Below are 14,349 nucleotides of genomic sequence, written 5' to 3'. Positions count from 1 at the left end.
TTTTTTTTTTTGTCATTTGCAACAAAACACATTTTTACTAATAAAATCTGTATGAGTCCAGAGGTGGCACAAATTCCAGTAAAGTTCCAAGGACAAGGAGGGTTGTTAGTTGTTCAGTCGTGTCTGACTCTTTGCAACCCCATGGACTGTAGCCTGCCAGGCTTCTCTGTCCATGGGATTTCCTAGTCAAGAACACTGGAGTGAGTTGCTATTTCCTTCTCCAGGAGACCTTCCAGACTCAGGGATCAAACCCAGATCTCCTGCACTGCAGGCAGATTCTTTACTGTCTGCGTCACTAGGGAAAATTTGTCAGAAATCTTAAAGATGTCCTGGCTTTGAAGGAGAGGCAAGCTTTGTTACAGTGTTGGAAATGAGAGAGGACATTCCAGGTGGGAGAATAGTAAATTCGCAAAGGCACAAGATGTGAGAGATGGGGCAGTGGGTATGTGTGAGGGGTGACATCTTAGCCTGTCCTGAATGCCAGGTGAAGGGTGCCTCATGGTCCTGAGAGCAAAAGGGAGCCACAGAAGGTTGAGGAGCAAGGGGAGTCTATTCTGAATTTGCCTTTACTTCCTGGAGCCCCAGATCATGGTGGTTCATCACCCCCCACACCTGCTGCCCCTTCCCCCAGACCCTTGGCCAAGGTGGGAGGAGGGATCAGACTAAGGAGGGCACAGGCTGCCATCTGTATGCAAATTGCCTGGAATGCCATGCAGATGAGGGATCTTATGCAAATGTATTCCCTCTTGGGAGGCAGGCCAAGACCCTCCCATCATTAATTTGGGGACCAGGTGCTGGGCGGAGCATCGCTTTCTCCCTGGGGTTCCCTCTCTCCCCTCCCCCAGCCATCATCTGCCCTTAATGAGGTATCTCTCTCTACCTGGTCCCTTTCTTGCTTTTCTTTCTGTCCCTCCATTTTCCATGAGTGATAATAATAACAATACTAAACACATACTGAACACATGCTCTGTGCCAGGCTTTGCATTAAACACTTTTCACAGTTATCAAATTCTCCCAATCATTCTATGATTTCTCTGTGTGTCTGCTGTATTTTTAAAAAAGGATATTCCATTCTGGGTGAGGGAGGGAAGGATTGGGAGCTTGGGGTAGCAGATGCAAACTATTATATACAGGATGGATAAACAACAAGGTCCTACTGTATAACACAGGGAACTGTATTCAATATTCTGTGATAAATCCTAATGGAAAAGAATACGGAAAAGACTGTCTATATATGTAAAACTGAATCACTGTGCTGTACATCGGAAACTAACACAACATTCTAAGTCAACTATACTTCGATAAAAAAAATGTGAGCTGAACGTCCATGGGAAGGATGGAAAGATTGATGAAGCCTCAAGTATCTGAGAGTCCTTGGGCTTCCCTGGTGGCTCAGACAGTAAAGAAACCACCTGCAATGCAAGAGACCCGGTTCGATTCCTAGGTCGGAAAGATTCCCTGGAGAAGGGAATGACTAGCTACTCCAGTATTCTTGCCTGGAGAATCCCATGGACAGAGGAGCCTGGTGGGCTACAGTCCGTGAGGTTACAAAGAGTTGGACACGACTGACTGACTGACACTTTCATTTCACTTATCCGAGAGTCCTTAAGGTGACTCCTGAGGACTCTCGCTCTGCTTGGTGAGTCCTGTGCTCACGTCATGCAGGTGAGAGCCAAGGCCAGGAGGCATGTTTTGCTCCACCCGCAGGTGTGGCTGAATGCATTTGCCCCCACGCAGCCCTGGGAACTTCCGGATGTGGATCCTCCCTGCTGCCCCTGGACTCTGGGCGTGGAGACCACACCACACAGGAGGACAACGGAGCCCCGTGAACCCTCAAGCTCAGGCGGCAGAACTTTGATCGTTTGTTCCCCATCTCAGTGTGTTAACCTGCCCCATCTCTCTTGTTTCTCACATTTGTTTATACATTTATTTATTTCTAATCTTTTGGCCACACCCGATGGGAATCTTTGTTTCCCAACCAAGTACTGAACCCTGACCCCTGTGTTGGAAGGTGGAGTCTTAACCAGCGGACCACCAGGAAGTCCTTCCTGTTTGTTTTAATCTGACTCAATAAATCATGGGATTTGAGCACCTTAATTCAGCCAGTGTGAGCTCTTCCGTTCTGGAAATCTCTGAGCATTTGCTCAGTTGCCTGCGAGGAGGCTCCCATAGCATCTCTTCAACTCCCCACGGCCACAGATCCCACTTGGTCCATCTGGTGGCTCAGTAAACTGAGGACAGAGGGGCGGGGTCACCGGCAGAGACCGCCCAGCATGCACTGCACAGGTATACTTGCTCCCTCTCCTCACAGTGGCCGTCCACGGCTCAAGTGTGATTTATCTTTATCTGATGGACTCAGGGAGGTGAAGTCACTTGCCCAAGGTCACACTTGTCTTCCCCTCACTGCTTCTGAGCTGCTCTTTCGAAACTTTTTTTCCCCCTCCCTTTCTAACTGGAATGATCTCTCTGAATCCCAGTTCTTTCTGTGTTTCTGTCTCTGCAGCCCTACCTCTCTGTATGGCACATTATTTTATTGTGCTCCGCAGATACCGCATTTTTTTTTTTTTAATAAATTACAGGTTTGTGGCAACGCTGTGTCTATTGGTGCCATTTTCCCGACAGCCTTTGCTCGCTTTGTATGTTTGTGTCACATTTGGTAATTCTTGCAGTATTTCAAGGTTTTTCATTGTTCTTCTATTTGTTTTGGTCACTGATGAGTGACCTGTGATGTGACCACTATGACTCACTGAAGGCTCAGACGATGGTTACCATTTTTAACAAGAAAGTGTTTTGTTTTTGAAAGTGTTTCTTAAGTTAAGCTACGTACTTTTTTTTTTTTTTTTCAGGCAGAACGCTATTGAATACTTGCTACAGTACAGTGTAAACGTAATATATGCACTGCGAAACTGAAAAATTTGTGTGACTTGCTTTATTGTGATCTTCGCTTTATTGCTGTGGTCTGGAATTGCACAGTAAATAGTCCAGGACATGTCTCTATTTGTCTGTCTTTGCCTCTCTCTCCCCACATCTCTGTCTGACTCAGTGGCTCTCTCTCAATTCTGAGCTGCCCCAGCCCATCCCTCAATTCTCCCCCTTAGCCTCTCCGTCCTCCTTTCAAATGCCTCTCCCTCCCCTTCGGCAAGTCTCTGTTTTGCTGTTTCTGCCGTCTCTTGTCTCTGCCTAGATCCCTTCATGGGGGCTCCTCCAAGTTGTCCCTCCTCCCCCACCCCTCCACTGCAGGCCCCAGGCTGTCCTCAGAGGAGAGGCCTAAATCCCTAATTCCATCCACTCTACAGCTCAGAGAGAGCTTTTCCTCTGGATGTTTCAATTCCCTCTGGGCCTCTGGCAAGAGAGACTGGGCATTTTTTACTTAAGGGGATAGCACCCTACCTCCCCCTAAAGGCACTGGTCTTCAAGGGCCAGGTTCAGCTCCCTCTGGACCCCCAGCACCTCTCTTCTCCACCTTTTTCCAGCTGAGTCACCCTCCATCCTTTCTCTCTCATTTCTTTCTCCATGACATCAGATTTCTCCTGAGGTCCAGCAAGGGGGTGGGAGAGCCAGCAGGGCCAGAGCACCACCTGCACCCCCCTTCCCCTCTCATCCCCTAGAGGATGCAGCTCTGGCCACAGGATGGTGTCCAGGTGACAGACAGCATTTATTCCAGACTCCAGTGTCCACAGATGATGGGGTCAGGGCAGAGGGCGGGGATCCAGTGTCAGACTCTGCAGCAGGACGTCAGGTGGGAGGGTGGGGGACCAGCAATGGAGGCAGGAGGTAAAAATAGCCCCAGCCAGCCGACCCTCGAGCCTCGTCCCAGGCCAGGACTTGGGCTCGGGTCCAGGAGCTATTCTGGGGCCTGGGAGAGTCACAATCCTTGGAGGAAGGTCCCCTCCCTCCCAGGCCGCTGTGGTCCCTGCCCAGCCCACAGAGGAAGGAAGGGAGGGCCCAGAGAGGGAAGAGGAAAGGCTGGGAAAGTGGGGGCAGGCAGAGGTGTGAGCGGGGCTGGTTTTCTGATGCTCGCCACTCCAGGTTGGGTTCAATGACTGCCTCTGGGAAGGTCCTCAGCCTCAACACTGGGGAAAAGATGGGGAGATCAGCCTGGGCCCACAGCAGCTCTTCCACCCGCAGTGGTTCCCTCTCCCCAGGGGCCCAGGCCCTCACTCACCTCATCTCCAAAGCCCCCGCTCCCATGCTTGGCTCCTCCAGAGGCACTCCCCATGAGAAGGCCCGTCTGCTCCGGCCGCTGTGATCCTGAGTGGCTCAACTTGGGTTCCCCAGGTGGCCTAGTGGGAGGAGACATTGTGTTAGAGGTGGTCATGGCCAAGGAAGGAACTGGCCATGGGTGTGTCGGATGGGGACAGACTTGGCGATGGGTGGGTGGGAATGAGCTGGGGGTGAGGTAGGAGGTGGAAGTGGCCCTGGGGTCAGGGATGGGGTGTGGACATGCTTGACGCTGCCCTTGGAATTGGAGCTGGTGATGTCACTGGGATGGGTTTTAGGGAGGGCTGTGGGGATAGCTGGGCTTCCCTGGTGGCTCAGTGGTAAAGAATCCGCCTGCCATGCAGGAGTCTCAGGAGAGGCAGATTCAATCCCTGGGTCAGCAAGATGCTCTGGAAGAAGGCATGGCAACCCACTCCAGTATTCTTGGCTGGAGAACCCCATGGGGAGAGGAGCCTGAGGGGCTATATGGTCTATGGGGTCGCAAAGAGTTGGACATGACTGAGGCGACTTAGAACGCACGCACGTGGGGATGGCTGTGGACTGGAGTTGAGGGTGGCTGTGTGGTCGCGGTTGGAGATAAGGTTGGATGGGGATGGGTTTGGAGTTAGGAATGGGATGGGGGGATGTGCAGGGGGACTTGGGATGGGGAGGTGGCTGAAGCTGTGTTTGGTTACTGGGTATGCGCTGGAGCTGAGGGTGCAGCTGGGGGAGAGGTTGGGGTTGGAGAGGAAGCTGGAAGTATAGATGAGGTTACTTTGGGATTGGGGTGGGTGTGGATCACAGGTGGGGATGAGATTGGGGATGAGGTTAAGGTGAGATTGGGGATGAGGTTAAGGTGAGCTTGGGGTGGGCTGGGAGTTGGTTATGGGTTGGGTGGGGTTGAGGAGAGGGGAGGGGACGGTCATGGTCCAGGTCGGAGGTTGGAGATGGGATGGCATCTTATTTGCCGATGGAGCTGGGGTTGGGGCTGTGGTTGGTTTGGGGCTGAGGTCAGGGTGAGGTCAGGGTTTGGGTAGAGAGCTCAGTTTCAAGGTTGCAGGCCACTCACGGAGACCCCTTCTCGCCCCGCTGGCAGCAGCCGGGCCGCCCCTTGCGTCTCATGCAGTAGAAGACGGCAACGACGAGGAGCAGGAGGGCCACGCTGATGGCCACGGCCATGACCGCCACGCCGGCCTGGGAGGTCTGGGGGGCCACTGCGGGGCAGGGCGGAGGGGGAGGGGTCAGCCAGCAGCCCACTGTCTGCCCCGCACCCGGTGTTGGTCCCACCACGGTGGTTACTCACCGGTTCCAAAGTGGAAGACGTGGTGGGTGTTCCCGAGAGGGTTGGAGGCCTCACAGGAGACGCCGTCTTGGCTCAAGGCACTGGTCACCTTCAGGGTCAGGGAGCTGCTCACCCAGCCCTGGCCCCCAGGGGCTGGTTCTGTGGGCTGTGGAGGCTCAGGTCAGGCCCAGGCTTTTGAGATCAAGGGCTCGGGGTGTGGGCAGAGTTGAAAAGGAAGCGGTCAGTGGAGGTGGAGGGTGGGGAGGACATGATCCGTGGACCACTGGGCCGGCTGGGATTTGGGGAGGGTCAGGGGGGGTCCCTTACGCTGCCGCCCAACTGGCTCCAGGTGAGTTTGGGCTTCGGGTAGCCACGGGCGTAGCAGATCAGGGTGACTTCATCTCCTTCGGTCCAGCTGCCTTCGGCCTTGGGCTGAGTCTCCTTTGCCTTTAACTCTGGTGTCCCTGTGGGTGGTGGGGCGGGAAAGGGGGTGAGATGTAGGCACCTGGGAAAAGGAGAGGAGGGAGAGAAAAAGAGGAGAGAAGGACCAGCCGTGGACCCGTCTCATTTGTCCTGGCGCCCCACATCCCCCCATGCTATCCCCATCCCAGCCTGCCCACACCCCAAACCTTGAACCAGCAGCCTGAAGCTCCGGGTGCGACTCAGGAGGGGGATCCTGGGCATGTAGGCCTCACATGTGTAGGTGCCGGCTGAATCGAAGGTGACGGAGTGGAGGGAGAGTGTGGGGTCCTCCCCCATGGGTGCTGAGTCCTGGGTGCGGAGAGAAAGAGCAGGCACCAGCTGGCTGTGAGAGGCAGGGAGGGGTTGATGGAAAGGGGAGGGTCCCGTGCTGGGGAGGGACACCTTTCCCTCTCACCTTGGTCCAGTATAGGGTCGGGGTGGGCAGGCCTCGCGCAGAGCAGGTCACGGTTGTGCTGTTGTGCAGAGGTAAGGAAAGCTCCTCCCCTGCGCTGAGCTCCAGGGAGTCCAAGTCTGGAGTGGGGGGAGCAGAATGTCACCTTCCCCGGACCCTCACTCGATCAGTTAGGGGATCCCCAGGGCTTTTGAGGAGGGCAGACGTGAATGGACAATTGTCAGCAGAGAATGCCAACTTCTCCCCAGCTCCACGAGCTCTCCACTCTCTCATCTGGGCCCTTGAGCCCAGATCTAGGAGTCTGACTCCAAAGTACATGCCCACGGGGCTCCCCTGGTGGTCCAGTGGCTAAGACTTTGTGCTCCCAATGCAGGGGGGCCGGTCGGGGATCTAGACCCCACATGCCACAGTGAAGACCTGGTGCGGCCAAATTAAATAAATAAAACAAACACTTAAAACAACAATAACAACAACAAAAAACCAAAATACAGGCCCACTTCGACCACCTGCCTCCAGAGCTGACGTCTGAGCCCAGGGTTAATGGATAACCTGGGAGGTATTGGGCGCTCCTTCTCTGACTACCCCTCCAACCTTGGCCTTCTCTCCTCCACATGACCCATTTTTTTCCCATCAAGTCTTTTTTTTTTTTTTAACATTTGTAAATATTTTTTAATAAAACAAAACATATCAGAACTGAGGATTAAATTACATGCATATTAAAAGATCTTATCTTGATTTGAGTACAACTTTGACACTGATTATTCCTAAAATAGAAAACCGTAAGCCTAAAAGTACTGGGAAAATTCAAGACAAATATGCCAGCAGCCTGGGGTAGGTGTGAAGTGGCTGAGGCATTTAATGTAGGGAAAAGAAGAGCTGGGAGAAAATGAGAAGCCTCAAATATAGATCACATGACAGAAGCTAAATTCCCTAGTGCTCAGACACTCGGTCGTGTCCGGCTTTCTGTGGCCCAATGGACTGTAGTCCACCAGGCTCCTCTGTCCATGGGATTTTCCAAGCAATAATACTGGAGTGGGTTGCCATTTCCTACTCCAGAAATTCCCTAGTGGGCTTGGACAAAAACGCTAAATCCAGGATGCAGTGTTCATAAGAGGCAGTTACAAGTAATGCAAAAGGTCAAGATCAAAAGGCCATTCTGGGCCCCTGAAGCAGGGTCACCAGGAGGAGAAGGGCAGCTGTGAAGGGCACAGCAACACAGGACCCAAGGCAAGGGAGGTTCGGGGGCCAGGGCGAGCGTGTTATGATGGAAAGGACCCAACATCTTAAAGGACACAGGACAGTCACACACCTGTAACACACAAGGACTCAGAAAGTACTAAATAAAGCAAAAACTGCTAGAAACAGACATTTCCACACTTGATGTAAGATTTTAACATAACCACAATGATGTAGGATTTTTAACACAAGTCTCTCAAATTCGACAGCGTGGCTAGTGGGGGAAATACCAAACGGGAAACCAGATGCCACCACAGGTTCAGCTCAACAGCTGACTCTTAAAGTCAGCGCCGATAAAGAGCGATCATCCTTTCCCAAAGTCTGCAGAAAAGTTTTAAAAACTGACCGTGTAGTAAAGAAACTCCCTGCTGCTGCTGCTGCTAAGTCACTTCAGTTGTGTCCGACTCTGTGCGACCCCGTAGATGGCAGCCCACCAGGCTCTGCCATCCCTGGGATTCTCCAGGCAAGAACACTGGAGTGGGTTGCCATTTCCTTCTCCACCCATCAAGTCTTTCTCTGCTGTGTCCCCCAAATGAATCTTCTCACTTCTTTCCATCTCTGATCCTGGGGTCCAACTGCCTTGACCACTGCAGTCACGTCCTCACTGGTCTCTTGTCCTCTCTGGTCCATTCTTTGCTGAGCAGCCAGAGGGATCTTTTCTTTTTTAAACAGTGAAAGTGTAGTTGCTCAGTCATGTCCAAGTTTGACTTAAAAAAAAATTGGTTTTAAAATTTATTTATTTAATTTTGGCTGTGCAGGGTTCTTTTTTTAAAAAACAAACAAACAAACAGCCCACTCCTCTTTTTTTTTTTTTTTTTTTGGTAGTGCCCAGACTTCTCTAGTTGCATCACGGGGCTTAGTGATGGTATGTGGGAATCTTAGTTCCCCAACCAGTGACTGAACCCAGGTCCCCTGCATTGGGAGTGGGGAGTGTTATCCACCGGACCACCAGGGAAGGCCTCTCAAGGGATCTTTTCAAAACACACACTGGTCAGCCCTTGCCTCTGCTTAAAATCTTGCAGTGAGGAAAAAAACAAAACAAAACAAAACTCTGCAGTGGTTCCCCAGTATGGTGGGCATACAGGCCTCTTTCCTTGATGAAGCCAATAAGTCCTGCCTGGTTGACCCTGCCCACTGCTTCAAGCTCATCTCCCACCTTCCCCTCTTGCTTCCTGAGCTCCGGCTACCCTGTTCTTTCCCTGTTGTTCTCCAATATGCCAGTGTGGGCCTCAGGGCCCTTGCACATGCTGTTTCCGCAGCCTGGAATGCTTTTCTTCTGACTCATCGTATCTCTGGTTCCATTCTTTGGTTTCCTACACATGATCCCTTTCTCAGAGAGGTCTCTCTGACCCTCTGTCGTGGACACTCAGATTTCCCCTTTGGCACCAAAGGATTTTCTCCCCAGCTGTTGAGAAGGGTGTCAGCTGTCAGCCCTCAGCTGTCAGCCCTCTCTGGAAACTGCCTGAGTCACAGAGAGAGCCCCTGGCTCAAGGTCATGTCCCCTCCTTCCCTAGGCAGCCCACATCCAATGACGGGTTGACGTGGATGTACAAAAGACCCAGCCCCTGTACCCCAACTGGGGATCTCTCAGCTTCTAAATGCCCTGTGAGCATGTAGAGGTCTTCCTTAGGCTGAAGCCCAACTTCCGCCTCTGCTGCATCCTGCTTCCTTCCCTCATCACCCACCAAGAGGTGTGGATCCTGGGGCACTCCCCATAAATTTCCTTCCTGCAGTCAGAATCTGCAGCCCCCAACAGCCTCCATGGAAAATAATCCCTGTTCGCCACACCAGTTCCTTATCCCCCTCCTCTGCGTTAGTCTCTATAGAGGCAGGACTGTGACTCAAAGTGTGTGTTCAAAAAAAAAAAAAGTGTGTGTTCAGCGTTTAACCTCTGTCTCCCCTACTGGACCCTGGAGCTGGGTGGAGGCTGGGGCTGCACTCTCTTGTTGACATGTGGCACAGGGTCTAGCCCCAGGAAGGGAGGTGACAGGAGTTCCCAGGAGGGACAGAGCCTTTGCTCAGGGCTTGTGTGCAGGCGGACCAAGAAGGCTTCTTGGAAGACTGGGATCCGAGAGATGGGTTGGGATTGGATGGAAGAGAAGATGGGGAGTTACTGTAGGAAAGAGGAGAAGAGCTTGGGGTGTGATGGGGAGAAGGGTCCGCCTAAGGTGAGGCCAGCCAGGTGGGTCTTGAAGGCTGGGGTGAAGCATGTGGGTCTTGTCCCCAGAGGACTGGGGAGACACAGCAGGTTCTAGGTAGGGGAAGGTCAGGTGTATGCCTTGGAAAGGGGTCTCTGGCTGCCTTGTATGGGAGACTGGAGGGGCCAGGGGCATCGAGACCAGGCTGGGCACCACAGAAAGGGTTGGAGACAGGGCTGCGGGGGGGCGGCGAGGGTGAGGAGATCGCTGATGCCAGGGCCCCCTCCCGCTCTGGGGGCTCTCACAGGCCACACGCAGCTCCAGGGTTTTGGAGAGCTCCGCATCCTCAGGGACGTCGAAGTCCTCCACCCTGCAGCCATAGGTCCCGCTCTGGTTCCGCTGTACCCTCTCCAGTGTCAAGTTCCCCTCAAGACTTGTTTTTAGCACATCTTCTTGCTTGTCCTGGGGGAGATCAGGAATGAGGAACCCTGTTCAGGAAATGCTCTGGGCTGGCAGGGTCAGGTTAGGTCCAGGGTCACCCAAGCCAGGCATCAAGGTATGTCAAGACTCTCACAAATTGGGGAACAGATAGCTACTGGGTCACTGATCACGCGCCTTGCTAAGCCAGGGGTCAGAATTTGGTGCAGACGAGTAGATCGCAGAGGTCAGGGGAATGAGGGGGTGGGTTACCTGAAGCCAGAAAAACGTGTACTCTGGGGTGGGACTGCCATCCCCCTGGCACAACAGTTGGACAGAGTCACCCTCACGGACCCAGCCTTCAGCAGTGGACTGGCTGCCCAACCAGAACAGCACGTGCTCTGTGGGATCTAAGGGAAAGGGCAGACTCACGGTCAGGGTCAAGGGTAAAAGGCAGGGCTAGGTTAAGGGGGAGAGGCCAGCACTGCAGCAAAGGAAGGGGCTATGGTTGGCCAAAGGTGAGAGGTAAAATCTTTTTTCTTTTTTTGGCCAACCTTAGTCTTTTCCTTTGCTACAGTGTGGGTAACAGGTCAGTATGAGATTTGCGGGGACCCATTTTAGGGTGGAAGCGTGGGGCACACGGTTAGTCCTGAGACTCCACGGGGTTCAGGTGTTATGGGGGGAGTCAGAAGTCAGGATGGGGCTCCCGCTGGCACTTGAGGTCAGAGGTCAGAGGTGAGTACCCACTTCAGCCTGAGGTAAGGGGGCAGAAGGCCTGGAAGGGGTGGGGCAGGTCAAGAGGTCACCTTGGAGGGTCAGGCCTCGGAGCGAGAGTTCCTGGTGGGGGCGGCCGGGGGCCCAGCTCGGACTCACAGTGCAGGGTGAGGGAGAAGGAAGGGCCGTCCAGGCGGCCGTGCTGGCCGGCGGGCAGGGAGTAGTGCACGGAGCAGTGGAAGCTGGCCTCCCGGTCGGGCTTGTGGAGCCGCAGGTAAAGGGTGCTGGTGAGAGAGAGCAGGCCGGAGGCCTCCCGGACGGTGCGAGTGGTCATGTAGCCCTCTGCGGGAGAGGGCGGCAGGGAGGAGGTCAGCCAGCCCGGCCGCCGCCCAGCCCCAGCCCCTGAGGTCTAGCCGAGCTCCCTCAGGCACCACTCACCGGAGTTCACCTCCAGGGGCACGGCCAGGGGCTGCCCGTTCCGATACCACATGATCTGGGGGGCTGGGTTCCCGTTGCGGCTGCTGCAAGTGGCTATCTGGGACAGACACAGACCCACACCCACACTGGGCTGGGAGCCAGGACCCTGGAGTCTGGGTCCCCCTCCCTGGAGGGGGGTGGGGACCAGACCAGACCCAGACACAGGAGTCCAGCTCCCAACCCTCTCCTCCCGGGAGACCCAAGGTCAGAACTCCCGGACCCCTACTCCTCAGACTGGGAAGCCCAAGCCCCCAGCCTCTCCCGACCTTGGGCTATAGGAGCCCAGGACTCCCTCCTCCCCTCAGAATCCTGGAAGCAAGGTGTGGCCCAAGGTACCTCCTGGGCAAAGTCATCCATCACAGACAGGATTCCTTTGTTGGGGGAGACCTCCGGGGCCTCTGGTTTGGCTGCGGGAGGGACTTACAGTCAGGAGCTGGTTCCCGGGGTTCTCACCTCCCTGCCCCTTCCCAGGATGTGTGTGTTGTGCCCGGGGGCGGTGGTCGGAGGGGAGGCACAGACACTCACCAAACACTTTGAGCCTGGCGGTGGCCTCGGCGGTGCCCGCTGCCCCCGCCTTCACCACGCACACATAGTCGCGCTCGTCGCCCACCTGGGCCTCAGGCAGCACCAGGCGCCCCTGGGAGTCCAGCTGGTACGGGGGGCTGCGGCCCCGGGAGTTGAGCTCTTTGTCCCGGAGCTCGGAGCCACGCAGCTCGGCCGAGGCCAGGCGGTGGCGGGCCCCTGAGCGGTCGACCTGCGGGGGCGGGTGGGGAGCATCTCAGCGAGAGGCTGCCTGGCCAGAGGCCCTCCTCCGTGTCCCCTTTCTCGCTGCCGCTCCGCTCCGCGGGTCTCCTTCTCTCACGTTCTCGCTCTCTCTGGTCCCTCCGTCCTCTCTCAGCTCTCCCACCCCCGCCCCCTGTCTGTGGTCACCTTTCCCCTCTCTGGTTCTCTCTTTCGCCATCTCACCATGCTTCCACCTCTGTCTCTCTTTCCTGCCCTGGGTCTCCTGTTTCTCTTTCTCTTTAGTCCCATCCCCGGGCTCCTGCCTTCTGGGTGTCTGCCTCTGAATGTCCTCTTTCAAGAGCCAGGGGACCTCTTTCATTCTAGCCTCAGCTGTGCCTGGACACCAGGGTACCCTGGAGAGGGGCTTCCCCTTGCTGGGCCTCCATTTCCCCACCTGTAAAATGGAAAGGCAGCTTGTGGGGCTCCTAGGGGCTTTCGGGCTCGGATGAGGGGATGAACGTTTGCAGCCCCAGTGCGCCCTGACTCTCAGACCCCCTCTGTCATGCCCTTGTTTCCAGCTCACAGCACTCACCAGAAACCATTCCAGCATGAAATAGTCATGGGTCCCCAAGGGGCTGCAGTCCAGAGTGACAGACTCCCCCCTCATCACCTCCACCAGGGGGGGCACAGACAGGCGGACCTCAGCCTTGGAACCTGCAGGAGGGTGACTGAGCTTTTTCCCACTGCCACCAGGAGGCAGAGCTCTCTAGGTCCCCAGTCCTCCTCCCTCAGACCCAGGGGTCCAGGCCCCCAGCCCCTCCTCCCTCAGACCCAGGGGTCCAGGCCCCCAGCCCCTGCTCCCTCAGATTCAGCTCCTCTCTCCCTTTATCTCTCATTTCTGCATCTCTAAGCTTCAGATCCCATCTCTCCGTTCACTTGCAGAACTGAAGACTCCTCCCCTGGGCCACACAGGGCCCCGTGGCCTCCATACAATCCACTTGGGCTCAAATCCTGTGTGTCCTTGCTTGTCCCACTAGACCAAATGCCCCTTGAGGGCAGGGCCTTGGCAGGCTCATTCCTTAGCCTCCAGCACTTCACCCGGGGCCTGGCACAATGAGATGGATAATCGTCTCCATCTCAGTCACCGCCTCTGCGTGTGTGTGTGTGTGTGTGCGCGTGTGTGCATGCATGCCCCTCACCCCGTGTCTCCATCTCTTAGTTTCACGGTTCTCTGCGTTCCTCTCAGTCTCCGTGTTGCCCGGCCCTGCCCCCCGGGTCTCTCCATCAGGAGCAGGGAGACTGGGGCTGGGCCAGAGCTGAGGCGGGATGGGTGTGTGGGCGCAGTGAGGGGGACAGGGCTGGGCAGGTTTCAGGAATGTGGGAGGGACAGGCTGGCTCAGACCTGCCCGAGCCCCCTACCCGCGCCTCGGCCCATCTAACTCTTTGAGAGAAGCAGCAGCACGTGCCTCAGAGCAGGACAGGGTGGAGGCCCCGGATCCTGGGTCCTGAGGGAGAAGGGAGCGGAGGCCCGGGACTCCCGTCCCAGGATCCGGGCAGGTAGAGGCGTTCGCATTAGGAAAGCGAGCTCTTTCAGTCTCTGGGCTGGCATCCTGGCCTGGGCTCTCAGTTCTTAGAATCTCCCTTCCCTTCCCTGCCCAGCCTGGCCCAGCTTTGCCCCTGGGGACCCACTGTTCGCCATGCTTGTGCCAGGGCCCTGGATTCCCAGGCACCCACCTCTGGCCTGGGCCTGCCCCATGGGAGGGAGTGTGGGGCCAGGCTGGTGCCCAGGGCTGGGTCCGAGCGGTAGAGACAGCAAGGATGGTCGGAGGGATCTCTCTCTCCCCCAGTTCTCTCTTCCCCCAGCCCCTGAGGGCCTCTACCTCTCCTCCAACCACCACGCAGGTGCGTGGCTTTATCTGGGCCCCCGGGAAGGGGGGCTCTGTCACTTGGAAACACTTAGTTCCGCTGTCACTGCCCAGGGGCTGAGCTCCAGCCCTTTCTGATGGAGCGGGAGGCGAGAGGGGCGGGTCCTTTAGAGTCTGGGCTCTGAATCTGAATGGGGGGAACCCGCAATCGCATGTGACTTGCTGGTTTCTAGCCAGAGGGTCCCTGACCCTCTCAAAACTTGACAACTTTTGAGCGGGCAGTTCCGCTTTGGTCTCTTCTGTCCCCGGGGAAAAGGCACTCCGGCCACTGGAGGCCAGGACCTCTGGGTCCGGGGGAATAGGGGCCAGGCGGGGGTGGGAGCGGTGGCAGATCCCAGCGTCTGAGGGGGCAGGGAGAGGAGC

The 14,349-nt window shown here is 55.8% G+C and overlaps 1 protein-coding gene across 1 annotated transcript; it reads right to left on the bottom strand.

Moving 5' to 3' along the window:
- Positions 1-2,919: 2,919 nt before the first annotated feature.
- On the bottom strand, positions 2,920-13,832 carry BCAM (basal cell adhesion molecule (Lutheran blood group)). Its single transcript, XM_010852580.1, has 15 exons — positions 13,796-13,832; positions 12,654-12,775; positions 11,864-12,092; positions 11,675-11,745; positions 11,300-11,396; positions 11,021-11,203; positions 10,421-10,557; positions 10,036-10,192; positions 6,360-6,475; positions 6,112-6,253; positions 5,810-5,946; positions 5,504-5,648; positions 5,270-5,414; positions 4,166-4,283; positions 2,920-4,073 (listed from the first exon to the last, which is right to left on the bottom strand). The coding sequence occupies exons 1-15, from the start codon at positions 13,815-13,817 to the stop codon at positions 4,068-4,070; spliced, it is 1,827 nt and encodes a 608-aa protein (XP_010850882.1). The 5' UTR covers positions 13,818-13,832; the 3' UTR covers positions 2,920-4,067.
- Between the last annotated feature and the right edge of the window lie 517 nt (positions 13,833-14,349).

The sequence above is a fragment of the Bison bison genome, unplaced genomic scaffold, assembly GCF_000754665.1.
Source record: "Bison bison bison isolate TAMUID 2011002044 unplaced genomic scaffold, Bison_UMD1.0 scf7180017864313, whole genome shotgun sequence".
NCBI lineage: Eukaryota > Metazoa > Chordata > Mammalia > Artiodactyla > Bovidae > Bison > Bison bison.
This window is presented reverse-complemented; position numbering and strand designations above follow the sequence as displayed.

Coding starts and splice junctions, on each gene's coding strand:
- BCAM (XM_010852580.1), bottom strand. CDS start 13,817: ATGGGGCAGGCCCAGGCCAGAG. Junction 11,746..11,863: donor CGCCAGGCTCAAAGTGTTTG/GTGAGTGTCTGT, acceptor TCCCTCCCGCAG/CCAAACCAGAGGCCCCGGAG. Junction 4,284..5,269: donor CGGGGCGAGAAGGGGTCTCC/GTGAGTGGCCTG, acceptor TCCTCCCACTAG/GCCACCTGGGGAACCCAAGT.